This window comes from Phyllobates terribilis, unplaced genomic scaffold (assembly GCF_046119375.1).
Source record: "Phyllobates terribilis strain yellow unplaced genomic scaffold, ASM4611937v1 Scaffold_2__4_contigs__length_985480577, whole genome shotgun sequence".
NCBI classification, from domain to species: domain Eukaryota; kingdom Metazoa; phylum Chordata; class Amphibia; order Anura; family Dendrobatidae; genus Phyllobates; species Phyllobates terribilis.
Window position 1 is genome coordinate 456,235,487 of NW_027362762.1, and position 24,843 is coordinate 456,260,329.

General features: G+C 40.3%; 2 protein-coding genes across 4 annotated transcripts in view; one reads left to right on the top strand and one right to left on the bottom strand.

Moving 5' to 3' along the window:
• SYNC (syncoilin, intermediate filament protein) lies at positions 1 to 18,828 on the top strand. Of its 3 annotated transcripts, none has more exons than XR_012285260.1 (4): positions 1 to 268; positions 3,335 to 4,103; positions 12,629 to 12,730; positions 12,880 to 12,995. XR_012285260.1 is itself a non-coding variant. In XM_073665670.1 (4 exons), exons 1-4 carry the CDS (start codon positions 225 to 227, stop codon positions 18,615 to 18,617), a joined length of 990 nt encoding a protein of 329 aa, XP_073521771.1. In that variant the 5' UTR covers positions 1 to 224; the 3' UTR covers positions 18,618 to 18,828. The 3 variants fall into 3 exon arrangements, 2 of the variants coding, with proteins under 2 accessions (XP_073521771.1, XP_073521772.1); XM_073665670.1 differs by lacking the exon at positions 12,629 to 12,730 and adding an exon at positions 18,566 to 18,828 and having other exon boundaries at positions 12,880 to 13,004; XM_073665671.1 differs by lacking the exons at positions 12,629 to 12,730; positions 12,880 to 12,995 and adding an exon at positions 18,566 to 18,592.
• The window catches only part of RBBP4 (RB binding protein 4, chromatin remodeling factor), a 24,593-nt gene continuing 17,714 nt past the window's right edge, over positions 17,965 to 24,843 (bottom strand). Inside the window, exons 8-12 of the mRNA XM_073665669.1 lie at positions 22,664 to 22,741; positions 21,619 to 21,695; positions 21,116 to 21,173; positions 20,919 to 21,029; positions 17,965 to 19,569 (exon numbers count right to left, since the gene is read on the bottom strand). Of these exons, the coding sequence (XP_073521770.1) occupies positions 19,504 to 19,569; positions 20,919 to 21,029; positions 21,116 to 21,173; positions 21,619 to 21,695; positions 22,664 to 22,741 (390 nt within the window). The 3' untranslated portion in view covers positions 17,965 to 19,503. The remainder of the gene's footprint in view (positions 19,570 to 20,918; positions 21,030 to 21,115; positions 21,174 to 21,618; positions 21,696 to 22,663; positions 22,742 to 24,843) is intronic.

Sequence of the window (24,843 nt, forward strand, 5' to 3'; positions counted from 1 at the left end):
CAAATTAACCCCTGGCAAACAAAATGATCGCTCTGCCAGGAAAAGAGCTGCAGTGTCATCTCAGGCGTGCCCAGCTAGACTCTAAGGCCCAAGTTCTGTGCGAAGCATGTGGAAGATAAAGTGACAGCTTACAAGGCTCACCCTGCCTATGAAGGGGGAAACATTACCCACAGGCTCTGGAGCACCGTTTATTAATAACAGAGAAGTCAGTTTGTGCAGATGAGATGTCCAGTCCAGAGGAGGAAGGAGAACGCTCCCAAGAAGGGAGGTAAGATTCTACATATAATGTCACTACAGCAACAATTAGCACACTCTTCTTGCTGTAGGAAGAACAACAGGCAGAACAATAAGTAGACATTTTTATTTTGCTTGGGTGAAAGTAGAAATACTAAGAAATGAGCAATTCATAGGGTAACAATGTAGGGTGAGGAAGGATTATTTTACTTGGAATAGATAATGATGCATAATGCATAAGATGACATCACTGTGGCTCTTCGATTGAGTAGCTGCATTAATAGCTCACATTATGGCACATAGATGAAGCAGATCAGATTCTTCATGAAGCAGCAGCACACTTAAAAGTGGTCACGGAAGGAAATTAGATTTATGGTGTGACACCACCTGTCTATATAACTTTTTATGAATATCATGCATATATAGAAAAGTTATTTTCTATAAAGTAATTAAAAATGCTTAAAGTTTTACAGGAAGCCCTGTAATTGCACCTAACCCCTGTACCATTTACTCCTTGTCATTCTCAAAAGGATCTTGGAAGGTGAGATGCTTCAAAAGGGTCCTTTCACAAGAGAGCTCTTGGTCACTAGAATTTTCTGCCATCTGTGGGATTAAGAAGTCAAATAGATTTACGGGTCAAAGAAAGTGTTGGGGTTGCTTTAAAGAGAACCTGTCATGGTGAAAATAGTATCTGATCTGTAGGCAGGATGTTGTAAAGAAGGATTAGCTGATAGACGTTTTTTGTTGGAAAAATTTCAAGAAAACTTGCATTTTATTCATTGAATCCCTGGTGTTTGTATGCATGATAGTCCAGTGGGCGGTCAAACTCATTGATTGACAGTCTTCCCTGTAAGGCTATGTTCACACACATTGGGTTTTTCAGCTGCTGATTTTTATGCAAATTTTCAGCTGCGTTTTGGAGTACCAGCAAAGTCTATGAGAAATCAGAACTCTTTGTTCACACATCTTGTTTGTTTTTTTGCTGCGTATTTTGTGCCTTGGTTGGGTATTTGGAAAATAGAGCATGTCACTTCTTTCAACGTTTTTTCACCCATAGGAAGTAATGGTTGGTGGAAAAAAAAAAAATAAACGATGAAAAAACGCACCAAGAAACGCAGGTAAATTTTTTCAGCGTTTTTGATGGCAAAATAGAATGGGGTTCTTTTTTTTCACAGAACTTTATGTACATGCATAAATTGGGACAGAAGGACAGTGAAAAAAAAACGCTGAAAAAACGCATCAGAAAACGCAGCAAACGTTTTTGACAAAGCTGATTTCTTGGCAGAGATCAGTTTTGCTACAGATTTCTGACGTTAAAAAAATCCCCAAAAAACCCCACAAAAGAACATAGCCTAAGACGGTGCATGAGAACATAACTGTCACATTTATACAAACTCCATGGATTTCAACGAATAAAATACAAGTTATACTGAATCGTTTCCAACAAATGTATATATCATTCTGATCAGCTTCTTCTCTATACCAGTGTTTCCCAACTCCAGTCCTCAAGGCCCACCAACAGGTCATGTTTTCAGGATTTCCTTAGTATTGCACAGGTGATGGAATTATCACTCATACAATACTAAGGAAATCCTGAAAACATGGCCTGTTGGTGGGCCTTGAGGACTGGAGTTGGGGAACACTGCTCTATACCATGGTGTTCACAGATCAGACTCCATGCACAATGTAACAGGTTCCATTTAAGTCATACCTGACGACTTAGTTTTTGAGTAGCTAAAGAATATTTTTTAAGCTATATTGACAATCTACTCAAAATATTTTGTAACCAAGTTGATTTTTAAGTCCAGTAGAGCAGAGGTCCCCAACCTTTTTTGCACCAGGGACCGGCTATAAGGAAGACCAGTTTTCCATGGCCCGGTGGGGGTGGGGGCGGGGCTTTGGTCATATGGGGGTGGGGTTATGGAGGGGTGGAGCTGTATGGGGAGGATGCTGGCGGGACCTCGGTGTACAGCGCTGCTAAGTAGCAGCATTGTACATTGAGTGTCAGTGTATACAGCGCTGCTGCTTAGCAGCGCTACACACTGAACACCGGTACCGGGAGCCGCGTCACTGAAGCCAGTCTGCTGCCCCAGCACGCCCCACATAACATGTTCTGCCGGGGGCGTGTCAGTGAGGAGAGCCTGCCGCCCCACCCCGTCAGGAATACACCATGCTGTGCTGTGGAGGGCCGCGTCACTAAGACCCGCCCGACGCCCCACCCCGTCCTGCATAATGTTCTCTGCCAGGAGCTGCGAGCTGTCACGGCTATGGCAGAAAACATTATAAATCCACACAGAGCGAGCTCTGACCAGGCGCAGGGCCGCGGAGCTAGCTGTCAGCGGCGCCGCGGACCGGCTGAAAAACCCCAACGGCCCGGTCCTGGTCCGCGGACCGGCGGTTGGGGACCTCTGCAGTAGAGCATATGAAATGTAACATCTGTAAAGGATAATATGTATAAGGATGGAGTGTATAGACTCACTTTTTGAGCCTCAAGCAGCCCCCTTCATCCCCAGTTCCCAAAACAACTTAATCCACGTTTCCACAATTAAAAGCAAAGTTAGGAAGCATACATTCTTAGAAGTTAATGTTTAGCTGCTGCCTACTATACACACCACTATGCATCACATATGATGTTTTTTCTCTCATTTCTACAAATTTGGCAGTGGTGCTATTTTCTGCTATCATTTTTACGAACATTCATCGCGGTTACAGGAGGGTTTGAAGAACTTGTATGAACACGAGGAAGAACATTATTTCAGGCCACTACATGACTTTTTCCTACTGTATTAGAAGCCTCTGCAATTTCCTTTGCTGTACACTGCCTTTTTCTCCCTACATCTTCATTATGGAGAGGAGGGTATAGACTTATTGGCAAAAGTTGTCATTTGATTCATCACTGAAGACAGATTTGTAGACAAATGTAAACAGTTTTTGAGAGTGAAGAATTAGTACACGGATAGAAGTGACTGATAAGCGGAGAGAGAAGCAGATTTCTCTAATAAAATATTGTACACTTTTTTGATCTTCCCTTGTACTATTGATTTGTAGGAGAAAAAATGAAACATGTATTTACTATTTAAGTTATTTCCTATCTCTCCAGGGTATGTACGGAGTCAAGTCCCTCTTTACCAGTCACTCCAGAACTTTTGTCCCTAGAGGACATAGGGGTAAGGTTCCAGTATTGTATTGCAGCTGTGGAAGACTTGGAAAGGGAACGAGATGAGCTCATATATGAGCTGGCCTTACTTCAGGAACCCTCTTTGGAAGCAGTACAACAGGCACATGAAGAAGTAGTGCAGGCATATGGACAGAAGGCAAGAGCAGAACTGGAGAGGGACTCTTTGAGGGAAGAGATACGTGGAATACGCCACAGATTGTTCAGAGTGACTAAAGAATGTGTAGCATGCCAATACGAACTTCAAAATCAGCGTGAGGAATTAGGTCAGAAAACAGCAGAACGAGAGGAACTAGAGACTGTTGCATCCCGGTTGACAGAGGAGCTTTCCCAACTGAGGAATACCTTTACTCAGCAGAGACAAGGAGAAGAACAACGACTTAGAGCTCCACGTAGACGAATTTCACGAGAACTGCAGGAAAGACGACGGCTCTCTGCAGAGCTTCAAAGCCTAACTGAGGAACAACACAGTACCCTGCAAGACCATTATGAATCCAAACTTCTTCAACTTTTAGACCGTGCTGAAAGAGGGGCACACGCCTTAAGACAGACACAGGAAGAGTTGCTAAGGCTGAGAGAAGAGATAAGACCACTCCAAGGAGAAGCCTGCAAACTACAGGTTCAGAAAAGCAGTCTACAAGAGCAAATTCATCTCATGAAGAAGAAGAGGAGAGAGGAAGTCCTGCTATACAGGGTATGGACTGAGTTAGGCTAAAGCTTATAAAAAATGCTGCTTCTAAAAACAGATGCTAATGTGATAGATATATACATTACCTATGTGACGGTTCCGTACGTTATAAGAATTGTAGATATGTGAGAAAAAAAAAGTGATTGCTTGGATGAATGTTTTTCAAAAATACAGTAGTTTAATTAAAGAACAGTAGAACTTCTCCTGGCCTTTATTGGTCATAAGATTGTATTCAATTACACTATACTATACAAAATGCAGACTGATAGTAGCAGATTGGATATACATTGCTATGTTAAAAAAAAATAAAAAATTGAACCAAGCAGTTTCATACCCAAATGCCTTATAATATGTATTTCACCCCCAAACTACTTACATGTGCATGTAGCACTTTCAAAAGACAAGTCCAGAATATCTTTCCATGGCCAGTCTGGTCCTCCATTACTGATAAATCAATGTTTGAACTGATATGCAAATGCGGCTGTGCCACCTCATCCAGCATCTATGGTGTGTGACTTCAGGCAAAGTAGCCATCACTTATCAGGTGGAAGCAGCACTGGGGTGGAGAATAGAGCTGGAGTGACAAAGGCTTCATATCTACAGCCTCATTCACATATCAATGCAAACACTGATTTCTCAGTAACGCAGGAACAGACTGGCCGTGTAATGGTATTGCTGGATTTGTCTTTGAAAGATCTACATTGGTTGTAAAATACTGCTGCCAGATTTCTTTTAAAGCGAGTGTATCAAGTTTTTACTCTACACTAGACAGGAGAGGTGTAGAATTAAACAGATCTTAAAATTATGGTTTGAAAAGCAGTACCCCCCCCAATCGCTGAAATGCTCTCCGCATTAAGGGAACCACAACTGTCTGTATATGCTCTTGATTAATGACTCGCTTGAATGTTGACTCTATAACCATCACTATAGAATGGAAGTAAACTGTTGCAGATGACTTCTTGCAGAAAGCCAACAGCACTTAAGCTTAAGGGACTGCATTCAGAGCACTAGCAGAAATGGTGTTCTAGAATTAAACTTAAAGGGGTATTCCCATCTCCAAGATCCTATTCCAATATGTAGTAGGTGTAATAATAATATTAGCAAATATCTCCAATTAGAAATGTAATATAGTATTTTTGATTCGCTATGCCACCTACCTAATGTGCAGGCAATACAGGACCTTAGGTATCCATGGTTACGACCACTAGCAGCTAGCTATCATTTTATCAGTGGACGTAACCATGGATACCTAAGGTCCTGCAATGCCAGCACATGAAGAAAGAGACATAGTGAATCAAAAATACTATACTACATTTCTAATTGGGGGTATTTGGTATTATTATTATTATTACACCTACTACATATTGGGATAGGATCTTGGGAGATGGGAATACCCCTTTAATTTTCTCATTAATGCTGCTGCTAAAACAGTACAGTAAGGTATGTTTCAAATGAACCTGTTAATCTATTCATGTTGCCCAAACCACAGGAAGCACTCTTGGAACCAGTAATGTTTTTCTCTGAAATAATCTGGCGTTTCAGAGAGAACATAGCTTGACGAGTCGGCTGGGGAGCATAAGGAAAAATTAGCGGGTCCGCTGTTTAATATGTTTTCTCTAAGACCAGTGTATTTCAGATAAGGATATAACCAGTTGCAATGGTGCAGCCAGGCTTCGATTCCTGCTGCCCCTGGTTTTGGCACAATGAATTAACTAGCAGGTTCTCTTTAACGCTTCTACACCTCTCTTATTTAGTGCTGTCAGCAGTTGTGCAGGGTCAAAACTACGGACAGACTTCGCTTAAACAAAGACTGCCCCTTTTTTTTATAGTTAATAATGGTAATCAGCTCACCTGTCTGGTGCATGGCGAAAAGCCCTGTGTAGTTATAGGAGTAGATCCATGTAGAAACCAGCACTCAATAGTATTCCACAAAAAATTAAGTTTATTGTTCAGATTAAAAACTTGCGTGGCAAAGAGCAGCAACAAAAATAATTAAAAACATAAAAATGGTAGAGAATGGACCCTAGTTTAATCATGCATCCGGGCAATTCGTTTCTGACCAGTGTGGTTCTTAGTCTGAGCCATAAATATTGTCATATAGTTTCATTATTTTTATTGCTGTTCATGTTTTTAATCTGAACAATAAAACTTTTACTACCTATGATCATTTTCAGGATCCCTATAAGACAATACTTCTTTACAACAGTCTTTATTGATACTGGTTTTCTTTTTGTTGTCTTTACATCACGGCATAGTTTGTGTCTTGTGATTGTATTACTTTTTCTCTTTTAATACTCCAATAAAAATTAAAAAAACATTTTTTTCTAGAATACTACAAATAATGGCTTCTACATGGTTCTTCTATTATTAATTGTCGGGTTTGACGAGGAGTTCTGAAAATTAGGGTAGAGGAAGGTAATGGTATGAAAAAAAAAAAGATTACTGATCTATTCATATTCCCTACCATAAAAGTGGAACTGATATAGTGGTCCTAGAACAATGACATCACGCCCATCAGTCTCATGACTGCTGCAGCCAATCAATGGCTTCAGTGGCCACATGCTATACGTAAGCTGCCAGAGGTCTGCAGCCGTGGTCGTGCTGCTGCTGCATAACGTCCTGTCCCAGGGTGCTGTCTCATGCAGGGTGCATTATACTCGCTTGTAGGCCGCAGGCCTCCGCTGTCTTCCATTCTCCATATTCAGAAACAGTCGCACAGAACTCGGGATACCTGGTTCGTTTCAACACATAAAAGTTTACTAGACAGTTCAAGAACATCAGATTGTATCACGCAGTATTGGGCACAGCACTTAGTTCAGGAAGAATAGAAAGTAAATCGGTAAATGTACTGTATTACTGAAACAATCCCCTACATCCACTGATCATGTCAGTCCCAGGGATTTCCCGATCAGTCCCGCAGTATATCAGAGATCCGTTACCCTTTCCCTCATGCAGTTCCACATCCATCTTCCTCTGTATGGAAGGGGTTAAGGTACTCTCCATAGCACCTTCTTCGAGCCATAGGCTCCGGCCATTGCAGGAATGGCCGCAGGGAGTCTGGTGAGGCCTCAAACCGCCCAGAACGCTTTGTTCTCCGCTTCTGCTATCCACCCACCGCACCTTGAACTTCACCTTGCCACTTATCAAAACAATCATTCCTCTAGAAACAGGAAGCAGTCTCTTTTTTTACTGGACCTAACCTCTCCCACTGTGGGCTAGACCAAACGCTTAAACTATATCTGTTCCTGGAGCCTGTTGCTGGGCAGATCGTCCTTACAAACACTATCCATCTTATAACAGTATGCACTAAGCATATTACACTATCTTATGTCCTAAATCTTATTCTATATCTTACCCTATGAAGTTCTATGCTGTAAACTACCAACACTATCTTTAGCCTTAATTTATGTGTCATCCTATGCTTACCCTATACTGGTGCTGGAGCGTACCTTACATTACCTAAAACACTATGCATTATTACATTCCTAAAACCGCAGGACGTTTTTCACACTTTAGATATTACAATACATGTACAAAAAAGCATGAAACTTCACTTTATGCGATTATAGTCTTCAAGGGCAGGAACACGACAGTCACTGTCCACACCCTTACATATACATGCTAGCGTAACCGCTGAGGTCACCGATTGGCTGCAGGAGTCGCTTGAATGATGAACGTGGCAGTGGAACAGTGGGGTTTTGAATAGATATTTTAAAATGTATTACAATATACCAACCTGCCTTTACAACAATTTTGAAATATCCCAGACAACCCCTTAAGGTATATGCACGCAACTGTACAATTTTCTTAATAATCATGTGTATAGTGCTTTATGTTATTTGATGTCCACAGCTAACATTATACAAAGGCACATGCATGCTAAATTACAGGGGTATTTTTCACTAGACAAATTGTTCCCAGTAGAGTCCTATGGAATGCATTTGGGTATGGAACCACAAGTAGTCCTGTGACCAAGTACAAGAGAGTGGTAGACACTATGTACCTGTACATTGCATAATATAGAGATGTGCTCTCCTAGCAATACAGCACTCATTGGCGCATGGATATCTTATTACTGCTCTATACAACTCGGAAGAGGTTTGGTGTATAGCTCAAGAGGGCAATAAATATACATTCTCAGGGGGGATTATGGTTATATTCATAATGTTGCAGTAACCATATATACCTAATGCAAAGCTGCTAAAGTCTACAATATATTAAAGGGGGTCTGTTATAGATCTGTATCATAGTGGCAGATACCACTTGCTAAATACCACGGCAAAAAAAGTTGTATTTTGCTTGTTTATTGTCCATTAATTTCCTTTTTGGTACCAAAAGTGGATAGTTCTCTTTAAGAGGAAAAAAAAAATGTAGAAAAAGCACTCCAAGTTTATATGCAAAATATACTGTGATATCCCTATAGGTTTCTATGAAATGGAATCAGTCACCCCATTTGACCTACAGTTAGGTCCATATATATTTGGACAGAGACAACATTTTTCTAATTTTGGTTCTAGACATTACCACAATGAATTTTAAACAAAACAATTCAGATGCAGTTGAAGTTCAGACTTTCAGCTTTCATTTGAGGGTATCCACATTAAAATTGGATGAAGGGTTTAGGAGTTTCAGCTCCTTAACATGTGCCACCCTGTTTTTAAAGGGACCAAAAAGTAATTGGACAATTGACTCCAAGGCTATTTCATGGACAGTTGTGGGCAATCCCTTCTTTATGTTATTCTCAATTAAGCAGATAAAAGGCCTGGAGTTGATTTGAGGTGTGCTGCTTGCATTTGGAAGGTTTTGCTGTGAAGTAAACATGCGGTCAAAGGAGCTCTCCATGCAGGTAAAACAAGCCATCCTTAAGCTGCAAAAACAGAAAAAACCCATCCGAGAAATTGCTACAATATTAGGAGTGGTAAAATCTACAGTTTGGTACATCCTGAGAAAGAAAGAAAGCACTGGTGAACTCCTCAATGCAAAAAGACCTTGGCCGCCCACGGAAGACAACAGTGGTAGATGATCGCAGAATAATCTCCATGGTGAAGAGAAACCCCTTCACAACAGCCAACCAAGTGAACAACACTCTCCAGGAGGTAGGCGTATCAATATCCAAATCTACCATAAAGAGAAGACTGCATGAAAGTAAATACAGAGGGTTCACTGCATGGTGCAAGCCACTCATAAGCATCAAGAATAAAAAGGCTAGACTGGACTTTGCTAAAAAAAAAATCAATCTAAAAAAGCCAGCACAGTTCTGGAAGAACATTCTTTGGACAGATGAAAAGAAGATCAACCTCTACCAGAATGATGGAAAGAGAAAAGTATGGCGAAGGCATGGTACAGCTCAAGATCCAAAGCATACATCATCTGTAAAACACGGCGGAGGCAGTGTGATGGCTTGGGCATGCATGGCTGCCAGTGGCACTGGGTCACTAGTGTTTATTGATGATGTGACACAGGATAGAAGCAGACAAATTAATTCTGATGTATTCAGAGCCATACTGTGTGCTTAGATCCAGCCAAATGCAGCCAAACTGATTGGCTTTATGTTTTGGGTCATTGTCCATCTGTAGTATGAAACGACGACCAAAGCAACCCAAGAGTTTATTAAAGCAAAGAAGTGGAATATTCTTGAATGGCCAAGTCAGTCACCTGATCTCAACCCAATTGAGCATGCATTTCACTTGTTAAAGACTAAACTTCAGACAGAAAGGCCCACAAACAAACAGCAACTGAAAACCACCACAGTGAAGGCCTGGCAGAGCATCAAAAAGGAGGAAACACAGCGTCTGGTGATGTCCATGAGTTCAAGACTTCAGGCAGTCATTGCCAACAAAGGGTTTTCAACCAAGTACTAGAAATGAACATTTTATTTACAATTATTTAATTTGTCCAATTACTTTTGGTCCCTTTAAAAACAGGGTGGCACATGTTAAGGAGCTGAAACTCCTAAACCCTTCATCCAATTTTAATGTGGATACCCTCAAATGAAAGCTGAAAGTCTGAACTTCAACTGCATCTGAATTGTTTTGTTTAAAATTTATTGTGGTAATGTCGAGAACCAAAATTAGAAAAATGTCTGTCCAAATATATATGGACCTAACTGTATCTAAACTATTAATATGGGCATACAGGTTATAAAATACTGAAAAAAGTCTTACCTGTATGCCTCATGTCAGATGGCTTGTTGTGGATAAATTTTTTATCCCTTTATATAAATTACCTCTTCCAGGCTCTGGAATGGATGGTGCCTGGAAGATAACTCTGCCTCCAGAGCTTGTTTAACATGAAGGGGGAGTTACCAGTGTGAGACAAGCACCGTATTTTTCGGACCATAAGACGCAGTTTTTTCCCCCCAAATTTGGGAGGAAAATGGGGTTGCGTCTTATGGTCCGAACAGAGCTTATCTGATAGTTGAGGTGGTGGTGGAGCAGGATTGCAGGGCACTTCGTTCCCTCCCAACCTCAGGGACGCAGCGGCAGCAGCAGCAGAAGGGGTGAGATGCTGCGGGCCAGTGAGCGTTGTGGCAGAGCAACGTGCGCAGCAGTCTTTCTGAAGCCGTGATCTACAGGAAAATGGCCGCTCGAGCCGGCACCCACGCAGACTGGTAGCTTGGGCGGCCATTTTTCTGTAGATCACAGCTTCAAGAAGATGGCCGCACACACCGGAAAGCCGTGTACGTCGCTCATCGCCCCTCCCACCCCCCCCCCCCATCCGACAATGCACCAGGCCTCGGCCATCTCACCTCTTCTGCTGTAGCCACCAGGTTCCTGATGGAGCTCCACCACCTCCGCAACTCCCCGCTGCTGAAGCACCGGCTTCCTGAAGGACCCTGTCTCCTGTGACCCTCGCTCCACTGTCCCCCAGGTAAGATACCTATTCAGACTATAAGACGGACCCTCAAAATTATAAAAGTATTTTTTTCATTTCTATATTCCACCCCCAAAATTTAGGGTGCATCTTATAATCCAAAATAAGGTAACAGGAGAAATGAACTGTCGTCTTCCAAACACATCTTTTGCTTTTCTCTCAGCTCTGCTGTATTGTAACAGTATTGCAACTTTGTCTGCCTGTGAGCTGGAAGCTGAAGGAGAGCGGAACCTGCATAGGTGTTCGGTATAATCACACACAGCTCTGCAGTGAGATCAGGAGAGCAGAGAGCGGCCATCACACACTTGTAACTCCTCCTTATATTTAAAACAATCTCTGGAGGCAGAGTTATCTTCCAGGCACCATCTGCCCCAGAGCCCGGATGGTGTAATTTATATAAGGTGATAAAATATGATTTCTCAGCAACAATCACATCTGATATGAGGCATACAGGTATCCTTCTCATCAGCAGTCTATACCCGTATGCTCATATTAAAAGTTTGAATAGGTCAAACATGGTGACAGATTCCCTTTAAGTAAAATATATCTCAAAATTTGCTTTTAGGATATGTTTGACAAGTTTACATCCAGAAATTGTCACTCACTATAAGATACTGAATAGTATAGAGTGCTGTAATAAAAATGTTATGGTTGTCTTTTCTATTGCTTTAAAAAAAAAAAAAAAAAAAAACCCACATCCCTGATGTCAGCATTTTGCTTTTGTAATAGGCAAATATTACATGATCAAATGAAAAAGCATTGGAAAGTGTATTAAATTGTCGACCAACACCAAATTTAAACTTCGGACAGGAAATATAAAATAGGAAGTGTGGTTATCCTGTTCCCTATGTATCCATAAGATTACACAAGTCACTTCCGCTTAAAGGGCATGTCCCAGCTTGAAACTCAAGTCTGCAGTCTCACTAGGTGACTGCAGACTTGTGAACACCAGGTCCGGATTCTCCGCTACAGGTGCCGGGAGCAAGCGGGAGTAAAAGGGGAGAAAGTCCCCCTTCAATAACTAGTATTTTGAAGGGAAACTTTACATACATGTAGACACGTGGCGACTAGATGTGCACGGTCTAGCTCAATACAAGTGAATTGAGCGAGGCTGGACATATGACTGCCTGCTCGCAGTATCGACACCGGCGAATCCTGATAGTGCGTACAGTGCACACTGTTTCATAAGTCTGCTGTAACAGAGTGACTGCAAACCCAAAGTCTGGACAACTCTTTAACTCTGATCACTAATTAATATATCATTTATCTAGAATACAGAAGCACAGGCTTCCAACAGCAAGGCAGAAATTAGGAATTTAGCACCGAAGATGATATAATTTGAGCTAAACCAAAAGTAACTTATGCCTTTCCTAAATTTTATTAAACTCACGAGCATTTCTTAAACTGGATAACGTCAAACATGACCTATGATAGGTTTAAAAGGTCTCTCCAAACTAATAACTATTTCTATCTTGAATACTCTTAGAGGAATAACCTATTTATAGGAGAGCGTTTCATGGGCAGAGATCTGAAACACTTCCTTTCACACGCTTTCACTCTGCAGACTCACATTTGCTTTTGGCAGGCAAAGCTGGGGTTCAGCTCAAATGACACAGGAAAACCCAAGAATTGACTCCTTGCATTCCTTATTTAATTAGGTGCCAACACATACCTGAAAAAAGGACTTCATGACAAGTATATTTATAGCCGAGTGGGGAAAACAGAACAGACAAATAAAACCATTTTAAACAGCAACCCAGGTCTGTATTTTCAGATATGAAATCCATTAAGTCTCCAAATGAGTGGTATCATGGCATTTATGTGCTCTACGCCTACTACAGACTCACTGTGTGAGTGATTTTGATAAAAGCAATGGTTAGATCTAATGTCTAAATATTTTCTTATGCAGGAACGGCTGCAAGAACAGGAAGACAGGAGGAGGGAGATTAAGATTTCAGTCCAGCTGCAGCAGCATCAGAATAAAGAGATGGATGAATTACGGAAAAGTTTAGCCCAGGAGCTTGCAGTCTACAAGTATGTTACATCAAACAACAGTGTTTTCCAGGGTGGCATAGACACAAATTAAAGCCCTTGAGCATGGTGTTTGTACACTTTAAAGAAGGGGTCACCAACCTGTGGCTAGGGAGCCACATGTGCCTAGAATGTGTTGCTTGCGGCCATCTGCCAGCTTGGTGGATCAGGTCTAGCCAAAAGTTTTGAAGAGCAGGTTTCCAAGTGGTGACTTTTGAGAGTAGCCACACACAGAAGAGCAAATATTGATGCTCCTATACTGGCCTAGGGGTGGTGAGAAATTAAGTACAGCAAGCTGGAAACCAGATGATACTGCTAGTTGAAGGAGGTGCTTGAAGGTGGATGCGAGTGTGCTGGGACTGCTAGATGCACGAATATTGAATTGGGGCAAGGTGGGAACCCCTGAACTCAAGTATACACGCGTCATTTCTGTGGGAGAGCTTTGGCGGTCATTATACCGGTAATGGGGGCTTTGAGCATCACTACTTTGAGGTGGCGAGAGCAGGATGTCACTACTCTGGGAAACGTCTGGATGTGGCTTGCAAACCTGTTTCAGAACTGAATGTGACTCTAGGTAGGAAAGGTTGGGAACCAGTGCTTTAAATAAAAAGCTAATGAAAATCACCAGCACATGAGTAAATAATTGTAAATGTGGAGACACTGGTCTACAAAAATCACACCTCTCAGCAATAAAGACTAACAAAAAAAGCCCGATAGGCACACCTAAATTACTGATCGCTTTTTTTTTTTTTTTTTTTTTTAAATTAAAACAATTTTATTAGTACATGATAAAGAAAACCCTCAATCCATCTACCATGAAGTGCCTTCACTGAACCGGTAACCCATATGGGTGCAGGAGAAATAGTTAATCGCCAATTGAGCAATATTCACAAATAAAATATAAACCCATTTTGCAAAAGAAGCCACAGTACATTGCAGTAAATGAAACAGGATGCCACAAAGTCATTGCATATACATATCAATAAAGATGTAAGTGCAGAGACAGTGAGACCGGCGATAAATACCCATAAAAACCATGTCATAATAATCTGCAATTGGGGACAATATCACAAATTCAGATATCTTCAATACACAATGAGGTCATTACTTTCAAATCAATTTATTTAGTAAAAAAAAAAAAAAATGGTACTCACATTCACGGTCATCATATAACTTGCCCTCAAGGGTGTGTTTACAATCATCTTCAGCTTATCAAGAGAATATCTTTCACTGGTTTGTGCAATATCACAGGCTATCTACACCTCTCCATATTGCACAGGTCCCTCTGGAGAGAACCAGTGGAGGTCTCCTGTTGAGCTTATATACCTTATACAGCATAAGGAATTAGGACTTTCATTCTACAGCGTGCATACGTCACCCTACCCAGGGATGTCCAACTCAAATACACAGACGGACAAAATTAAAAAACTTAGACAAAGTCGCAGCCCAACCTTGATATTTATTAAAAAAAATGTCTACAATTGAGGAAGTTTTTCCTTATCAAATATAAGTATGAACCTTTTCATATGGAAACCAAACTTAAAAGGGGTTATCTCCCATGAACAAAGTACATTTTAATTAACAGATCTTAGAATAAAATAAATACATAACTACAAATTGCGCATACTGGAATAATAAATTATTTTCTATAAAAGAGAAGTAAAAGCATATGGCCCAATGGTCTAATTTAAATATGTAATACAGGAGAAAAACTTTTAATGATACAGATAAAAGTATGATGCCAATAAAAGTGCCCACCAAACAGTAAGATATCACCACAGTGAATTCCACCCTGCGTACGGTATGATGACCCTACTGTATCTCGCTTTGGCAAAGTATGGTGACCCCATCACAGTAGGATTCCCCAACTGTAATCCCCACACACAGTATAATGGCCCCACATAGTACTCCATACAGTATAATAGGCCCTGCATTTCCTTCCATAAGGTATAATGGCCTCCTATAGTTCACCATATAGTATAAAGGGCCCCACAAGGTCCTTCATACAGTATAATGGCCCCACATTTAAAAAATACCTTTTCCCAGTAACCAACTGCTCCAGTCTCGGCAGAGAGCGCTCCAAACTCTGCACAGCAGGTGCGTTGCAGTGATGTCATCGCGCCCGCTGCGCTGAGAAGTTAGACGCAGAGGAAGAATGATGGCGGAAGGAGCATCAGCTGACTGCTCCCTCTTTAATCATTGCTTTCAACTCTATCTGCATCCAGGATGCTGATACAGTTGAAAGTGCGATGCCGGCCGAGCGGGCATCCCGCCCGGCATCGTGGGCCAGAGTTTGACATGTGTGCTTTACAGCAATACTACATGGTCCTATAAACGGTGGTGTGCCTTCTAATGGGCTAATCAATATTGACTGCTGGATGCACTGTTGTACTTACCCGTATGCCTCCACTGACATGAACTCTAACTTGTAGTATCATAAGATTGGCATTTTGCTCATCTCATCAGCGTTTTCTGTATTTTTTTTTACTAACTGAATTGATTTGATAATAGTCACCTCATTATATATTGAACCTTATCACATTTACAGCACAGTAAACAGCGTAATTGTTTTTAATTTGTACATTCTGTTTCTCAAAAATTAGAATGAAAAAAAAAAAATGTAATGTACAGGTGAGCACTGCAAAGAGACATATACCATGCGATATACATCTCTTTACAGTGGGTCGCTATGGTGGACGGGTGCTTCGGGATCCATGCTGACCGTGCACAGTGATGGACGCATACCTCCGACAGCGTATGCACCCAACAGTATCCACAAGCACATTGTGGATCTAGTCTTCGTTCAGGCCACTGCAATTTCAGCTGATTGTGAGAGTTTTGGACCCCCTCCAATCTTATATTAAGATGAGTCATCAATTGTTAGGTCCTGAACAACCCTTTTAACAATCAATGCAGCACATGTCTCTGGAAGCACAAGCCAGGCACTATAATGGCATATTTGCCATTTTCCCTCTGCAACAATAATTGTGCACTATTTTTTTATTTTTACGCCACTGGCGTTCTTGGTCACTAAACTCCTAAATGATTTCCATGAGTGTAACTTTCAAAATAGGGTTATTTATTTTGGGAGGAGGGGGGGGGTATTTCTGTTTTGGAAACTTAGGGGCTCTGCAAATGGTGCCTACAAACTACTATAGGAAACTGTGCTCCCTAAAAGGCCAAATGGCGCTCTCTCTTCTGAGCCCTGCAGTATGCCCAGCTCAAAAATAAGGGGCATAACCAGGTATAGAACATTGCTGCATTCAGAAGTCATTGCTTTCTAAATGTTTGGGTCCATTTCCAAATAATAATCTTCGTAAAAATTTGGGCCCAAAACATTTTCATGTGAAAGTAATTTTTCATTTTCACATCCCAATGTTATAAAAACCTGTGAAGCACCTGTATGTTCAATATGCTCACCTCACCCCTAGATACATTTTTTGAAAAGGTGTAGTTTCCAAAACTAGGTAATTTGTGGAGAGTTACTACTCTTCTGGCAGTAAAAGGGCTCTACAAATGCAGCATGGTGCCCGCAAATCATACGAGCAGAGTCTGCTTCCCAAAAAGGTATTCCTTTCTTTTGAAGCTCTCCCGTGTGCCCGAACAGTTGTTCTCCCCCTCCCTCCAACATATGGGGCACCGGTGTACTAAGGAGAAATTGCACAATTGTCTAAATGAAACTTTTGGGGCTAAAGCAAAATTTGTGGGAAAAATTAAAATACATTTTTTCCTCCTTTATATTGCTTTAATTCATGTGAAGCACCTAAATGTTAATAACCTAATGAGATTGAGCATTTTCAGGGGTGCAGTTTTTAAGATGGTGCACCTTTTTGGTATTTTCCGCCATATAGGGCTCTCAAAGTCACTTCAAATATGATGTAGTCCCTCAAAAAAAAAAAAAAAAAATTATAGGTTTTGTAAAGTTTGTTGGAAAAATATAAAACTTATTTTTATTTTGTTAGGAAGTTAGAAGAGAAAAATATGTTTCAAAAATAATGCTGAAGTAAAGTAGACATTTGTTAAATGTTACAACTATCTGATTTAAGGGCATAAAAACGTCCGCAGTGGGCCAAAGAACATTCTAAATGGACCATTGAATGGAGAAATGTTTTATGGAGCGATGAGACACGCATATCCATCTTTGACAGCGACGGTCCTTCAGCCTAAACTCATTCCTTCAGCACGTGATGTATTTGGTGAAGGGACACCGTTTATTTTTCAGCAAGATGGAGCCCCATGCCATACAGCTAAAAAATGTCTCTTGGTTCAAGGACAAAAATGTCCAGCTATTGAATTGGCCAGGAAACAGCCCAGATCTCAATCCTATTCAGAATCTCTGGGCTCGGCTCAAAAGAGCGGTGTCAAAACAGCGGGCTTCACACAAGCAGGAACTCATTGCAGCCATCATCAAATCATGGCTTCATATCATCACACTATCTAATTTAAACAAACTAGTAGATAGCATGCCAAGTAGATGTCAGGCAGTTATCAAGGCCAAGGGCTATCCTACTAAGTATTAACTTTTTAGCGTTCGATATGAAAATAGGACAAATAAATGGCTTTTCTCCCAGTCATCTGAGTGACAATAGTGTCCAATTTGTTGACAAATGAACAAATTTCCTGCTAATATTGTGTTTCTATATGAGATTGTTATTTCTACTTAAAAACTTTACTGTGAAATCAAAAATCATCAAATTTGGATTTGTATTGGCAAAATGCTAAAAATGCATAAATCTTGAGGGTGTTGCCTCAATTTTGGCCACTAATGTATGTACTTGCTGATGTATAACTAATTTAGTGACACCTAGTGGCCAAAGTGAGGACTGCACAATATGCATTTCTAGTCACTACATCAAGTTTAAAAGGAGATATCCAGGACTTTAGGGGAAAAAAAATGTAGCTGGGCACTAACAGGTAGGCAATTGCAACTTACCAACTTGTTGTGCCCGGCGCCGTTCTTCTCCGGCACAGACCGCTCCAGCCAGGAATTCAGATGCATCTGCGACGGGGCGTGACTTTCTGATTGACCGCCAGCTCCCCCAGATAGGCACCGGGGTTCCAACCGTCAATCAGAATGATGACAGAAGTCCAGCCCCGTCGAAAGAGCGAAGCGGGAAAGAAGTTTTCGCTCTGTAGACGTGATGTCAGCAGAGGCTTCAGAATCCCGGCAGGAGAGGTGTATGATCGCTCTGTGCCAGGGAAGAACGCTGCCAGGCACAACAGGTGGGTAAGTTGCAGTTACCTGCCTGTTAATGCTTAGCCACATTTCTTGCTTTTAGTGAAGTCCCGAATATCCCCTTTAACCTATATCATGTGGCAAGGCTCATTGTAGCGTAGATATTTACTTTTAGGATTGCTACATCCAATAGGTGGTGCTCTCCTGGTCCTCTTCCACTCTGAAGAGTTCATTTGCATATTTAAATTCCTAGGAGTATTGCATTGCCTACAAATCTCCTTAATCCATCTTGGCCCCTCCAACAAGGATAAATGTTCCCCCTTAGGTCCTCTATATAGTTTTATGCATTCATTTAATATTGATGCAATAATCAATATTTCTTTTGCAGAGGTTCTCTTGAACTATATGGACAGCTATTCAAGTCTGTTACAAAAAAATGATGTCTTGAAGACAAGAAGTTGAAATCTGCAAGACACAATGAACAGTGAAACAGCAGCTGTGCTAGGAAGTCAAAGATGAACACTTTTATACAGTGCTTGTTGAAGTGCCAAACTTAAGCAATAGCAACATAGCTTATTCGTGTTGAATAAAAGTAATTTTTACACAATGATTTTTTTTATTTTTTCTAGAGACATGAGTGAAAATTCTACTCATACCCATTAATATGAACTTAAAAACATAAGAAAAAAGCAAAATAAAACAGTGTACAAAAACAATTTAGATCTATTTATTTCACATGAGGTGCTCATCCACTGAAAAAAGGAGGAGATGTGCAACAGACAGCAAAATCCACAAAAATACAAAAAAGGATATTACTGTGCCCCCTGTAAAAATTCAGCACAACTAAAATGCCAAGGCTAAAGTACTTCAATAAAAAAAAAAAAATGTACAGGGGGATAAGGGCTTAAGAAGCTCGTCCTAGATACTAACAGGAGCAAAGTTGACTTTTCCAGTGGAAAAATATAAGGAATGTTTGCATGAAGCTGCCCGATCCAAGACTCTTCAATTTAAAAGAGTTGCACCTGAAGGCACAGCGTCTGACAAGCCATCTCATTTACTCCTCTTCCTTGCTTTGTTAAAATAAAAAAGAAACAATCGCTTTTGCACGCATCAGTTAAAAATGCCTTTCTGGTATAAAATATTTATATATATAAAACAGAAGGGATTCTTCTTACTAAGATGAATAAAACCAAGTTGAGATGAATGAGGGGAGTGATGGCTTGCAGCACAGGACGGTCAGTGTCCAAGTGCTTGATAAGAGACATATCTGGTGTGAGACGCCACTAGATTGCACTGGGGGAGAAGTATATATATTATAAATTACAACTAGGAGCCCTGCCCCTCTGGATCTACACCACCCTCTGTGTCTTCATCATTGTAGATATTCTCTGCCTGCAAAAACAAAATAAAAAAAGGGCATGCCAGCTGTAGCATCTGTTAATTCAGTATCATTGTACATAGTTTACATAAAACACAAATAATATGAGAGCCCATGCTTTATCACACGTATAAAATACTAGTACAAAGTGACTTAAAACAAGGACAGCGTAGAATTGATTCTTGGGCTATGTTTACACAGCTTTTTTTTCTGCAGCCAAAACCAGCTCTCAACAGTAAAACATTTTGCAGCGTTGGATGTTTTTGCAGTGTTTTTTTGGGTGTGGATTACATGTGTGCTTTGTCTATTCGCCATAAACATTGCTTTTTTTGTAGTGTTTTTTATGAGTGACTAAACGCTGCAAAAATGCTGAAAGAATTGACATGCTGCAGATTTATAAAAAATAAAAATAAAAAAAAAAACCTGGTTTTCTGACTAAATTTAAGAACTGCAAACAAGTGTGTGCGCGCACATGAGGTTTTTGAAATATTTTTTTCTGATACCAATTTTTACAGTAATTTGCCTATAAAATGCTGCATGAGAACATAGCTTTTGGCTCTAAAGCTGTCCATTGATAGTAGTCTTAGGAAGGGACCAATTTCGAGGTGATGCACCAATAAGTCACCACTTTATTCTTCATCAATAACATAATTTTACAAATGTCCAATCCAAATATACATGTTAATGAGGGATTCAGTCTATTACTGACTATTAGTCAACAGCTATCCATCTAAAGATGCAAGCGGGCCCCAATACTATTCTTTAAAAGGTGGTGTCGAATTAAGACCAAGCCAGTCCACGTGACCTCTAAGCACATCTGAGGGGTCCCCATTCTACAGGTCATCTGAAGTGATCTGGCTTGGCAATACCCAGCAATACCAGTTGAACTTTGGTGTTAGATAAGGCAGACATACATAAACTAAATGGCCAAGATTTATCTTTTGTAAGTCAAATTTCCTTTTTATTGTGGTATTAGTTGCCATTTTTGGTGGCAACTTCATCAAACAGGGAAACGAGATTCATGAATTTGGCGCAAAGTCTAAAAGGGACTGGTCTTAAAATGCTTTTTTTATTTATTTTTTACTCAAGTCACAAAAATTGCACCAAAATGGAGTATACAGGGAGATACACCAGTGGGGGACTGGAGTGAAATTGCGCTAAATATTTTGACTTATAGTCACAATTGATGAATCAGGGGAAAACATATGGAATTGCTAAACACCGCCTACAAAGCGGGGAGGAAAAAAAATAAAAAATGAAAATGTGAAAAGGCAATGATTAATCGGGGGTCACTGACATTACAATTGGGTACCATTTTAAAACAAGTTTAGCAGCTTATCAAAATTAAAAAGCAAGAACTTACCATTTGCCATACTTGCATAATATTGTCTTCAGATACTGAACATATAACCCAAGGCTCATTAGGATTCCATGAAAAATCTGAAATCTTTGCAGTGTGGCCTCCATGAATAAACTGAGGTATACAATAAAACAAAATGAAAAAAAAAAAAGGACACATGGCCAAGTCATTGATATTCTGGCATATAGGCTGGTCCATACCAATAACTCAGGTGGGCCATCTTCAGCATCCTCTGGAGACTGTTCTTCTCCAATTTTACTTGAAAAAGAAGGAAAAAAGTATAAGATGAACTGCATCCAAAGTTACATAGTGTCACAGAAAAAGTGGTTTAACTGTTATTCTGAATATTCGTTAAAACACCTTTGTAAAGAAATCAGATATTGCAATATCAATAGTAAGGGCAATTGCCAACAGTGAAGTTTCAGAACACAAATCCCCTGAGGCTTCCCTGTCATATGTTTAAATGGATAGACTACTAGTCACAAACCTAATAAATCTGCACAAACAAAATTCCATGCAACCACACAATTAAATGCTCCTAAGTGTGTACGGAGTGACACTTGTTCCCTATTGTGTAAATTCATAATCCATTATCTTGATCTTATTACAAAACCTACTTCAACCTTACCAGAATGCAAATACAAAGGCCTAAAAAACACTCAAATTGATCGTAAGCAAATGTTAGAGAAGGTCTGCAAAATACCTTAAATCCCAGACATTCAGCCTCCGGTCAGTACCACTAGATGCCAGGATAGTTTCATTGTGTGGGGACCACTGTACCTGCAGGTAAATTAAAATGGCATTACAGATCCTGCAAACTCAAACCAAATACAGGATTAAAAAGAATCTGTCAGCAGGTTTTTGCTATTTGCTGCTCTCATACTAAACTGTGGGAGCAGAGAGCTTGACTCCAGGGATGTGTCACTTATTAGGCTGTGGGCTGTAGTTTCAATAACACTGATTGTATCAGATTTTCACTGCCTGACTAGGTGTCATGTGCAGGCCAGTCCAGCTAATCTGTGTAATCCCGCACCCATCACTGACTGGTAAACTTCCTGATCATGCATAGTGTACACATCAAGCTGCCAATCAGGGATGGGGGAGGGGTTATAAACAGCTCAGCATTCTTACCAATGTAACATCTACAGCAGAGAAATCAGGGATTCTATCAAAAGTGCAGTAAGCAGTCAAGTTAGTGACATTGCTTTGTGCCCCTACATTGTGCTGCTCTTGGATTACATAGCAAAAAACCTGCTGAGATTCCATTTCAGAGACTCTCAGACCTTGATTTATTAAGACTGGCATTGTGCAAGGGAGTCTTGAACAAGGTAGCTGAAGTAAGATACGCTTATTTCATTAACGCCACTTAGTAAATTAGGGACATCTTAAACCTCCATGCGCCTCTAGAAAAATGGGTAATATTTCAGGAGTACATTATGCCGGTTAAGTGGCATAACTTCATAAATTTGCCACACCCTGTCTTGCCCATATTGGCATAGCTGGCCAGGAGTTGCGGGAAAATGACAATCGTTTATTCCAACACCTTAAATGACTTGGCCCTTTGTTTTTCATTGAATGGTATCAGCTCGCATACAGCGGAAAAATTCTTTGATATTTGGCATCAAGAAGAACATGAAGATCAAGATGAACACCAACTAATTATAGTCAGGTTTACCTGGCTGAACTAGGGAGGAAATACTATTTTACAAATACAAACTGTCACCAATATACAGAATAAATTACTTTACCTGGAAAATTTCATCTTTATGGGACTCAAACGAATGTAACTTTAGTTTCAGATTACGCAGATCCCACAATGCCACAGTCTATTGATCGAGAAAAGCAGAGCATTAATTAGTAGAGAGCCATGAAATCCAAAAGAATGGACAACCGATACTGTGGATTACATTGTTCAGCATAAATGAGTACACCCCAAGAGTTATGCCAAAAAAACTTTAGTTCCCTTTAAGAATCAACATTTTCGATACTACAAAAAACTCCCAAATGCGTGGGTCATGGATTACAAAGATTTTTTTTTTTTTTTTTTTTTTTATATACCCAATTTTTTTTTCCCTAATAAATCAATTTAAGACAAGGTTGCAAAAATGAGTACACCAAGAATTCAACCGCTGGTAAGTAATTATTCATTAAAACAGATGTCCAGCAGACAGTTGACTTTAAAATGTCATCACTTTAAGAAAACCCCTTCTTATTTCATGCCATCAGCAATAGCACTACATGGAAGAGAAATGTTACTAGAAAAGAAAAAAAATGTCTTTACACAAAGGTGAAGGCTACAAGATGATCAGCAAAGCGTTATCAGTCAGAATATGTAGAAAAAGTGAAAATAAAAGATTTAAACCCTTAGTGACTGGACCAATTTTTTAAAATCTGACCAGTGTCAATTCATGTAGTAATAACTCTGGAATGTTTGAACATATCCCATTGATTTTGAGATTCTTTTTTGTGACACATGATACTTTATAATAATGGTAAATTTAGGTTGATATGTTTTACGTTTATTTATAAAAATATCAGAAATTTGACAAATGTTTTAAAAATTGCAATTTTCAAGCTTTGAATGACTGTCCCTTTAATCCCAATAGTCACACCACACAAAAACATTAATAAATAACATTTCCCTCATGTCTGCTTTACATCAGCATCATTTGTAAAATGTTATTTTATTTTGTTAAGGTTTCAAAACATAGCAGTAATTTTTATTTTCAAGGAAATTTACAAAATATTTTTATAGGGACCTGTTCAGTTATGAAGTGACTGTGGGGGTCCTATATGTTGAAAACACAAAAAAGTGATAACATTTTAAAAACAGCACCCCTCAGCGTATTTAAAATAGCTTTCAGGTAGTTCATTAACCCTTCTGGTTCTTTTCAGGAAGTAATGGAAAGTGGCATGACAAGAATGAAAGTTTATTTTTACCACCTAAATTTTGATAACGTCTGAACAGGTCACTATAGCCGGCAGACTCTACGGCCGTTATTTGGCCATTACATTTGGCAAACATCAGGACCACACAATCAAGATCTCAGGGTGCCGATGAGGTTAAAGAGGGAGCGCCCACACTTAACTATTTAGATTCCGTAGTCACTATTGACAGCAGAATCTAAGGGGTTAAATGCCCATGGTCGGTGCCAACACCAATCGTGGCTGATGCAGCAAGTTGTCAGTTATAGTGTATAGGTGACACAGGATTGTCTGCTGTTGGGGAGCGCTAGTCTCTTATATCGCAGGTCAGTAAAAAGATGTCTATTGGTCACTAAGGGGTTAACAAAGATGGAACCGCAATTGTCTCACAGACACATCCAGGCCGATCACGGAAGTTGACTCCAAGGAGAGTCTTGACGAGAAGGGTTGAAGAAAATCAACATGCACGATCAATGCAGTTAGCTAAAGTAGTAACAAAGCCAAAAAGGGGAGAGTGCTTCCCATGACAATACAGTGAATACTGTAAAGAAATGGCATGCATGGGTGTCGTCCATGAAGCAAGCCTCCCCTAAAGTCCACTTACAATTTGCCAGGGCCCATGCTAAGAAATAAGATTACTGGAACTCTATACCCTTGAGCAGAGGTGGACAAAGTGTGGTCCGCCGGCCACATCTGGGCCACTGGCTGTTCCAGTCCAGCCTGCGGACCAAAACAGACGAAGGGCTGAAACAGTGGCCCACGAGCCGCACAATGCCCTAGGCTGCCGCCTGTCCGCTGTCACTGTTATCCATATCATGCAGATAGCGGTGAATACATTGGTGGAGGACAGAGCCGCCAGCTCAGTCTTCCACCAATCAGTGTGTGCCGACAGCCAGCACACACACTATGTCTCATCATCACGTCTGCTGTGTGGAGAGTCAGTGCACTGGAGCAGAGCATCGGGGGAACGGAAGCATGGAGAGTAGGTTTGTTTTTTTCATAT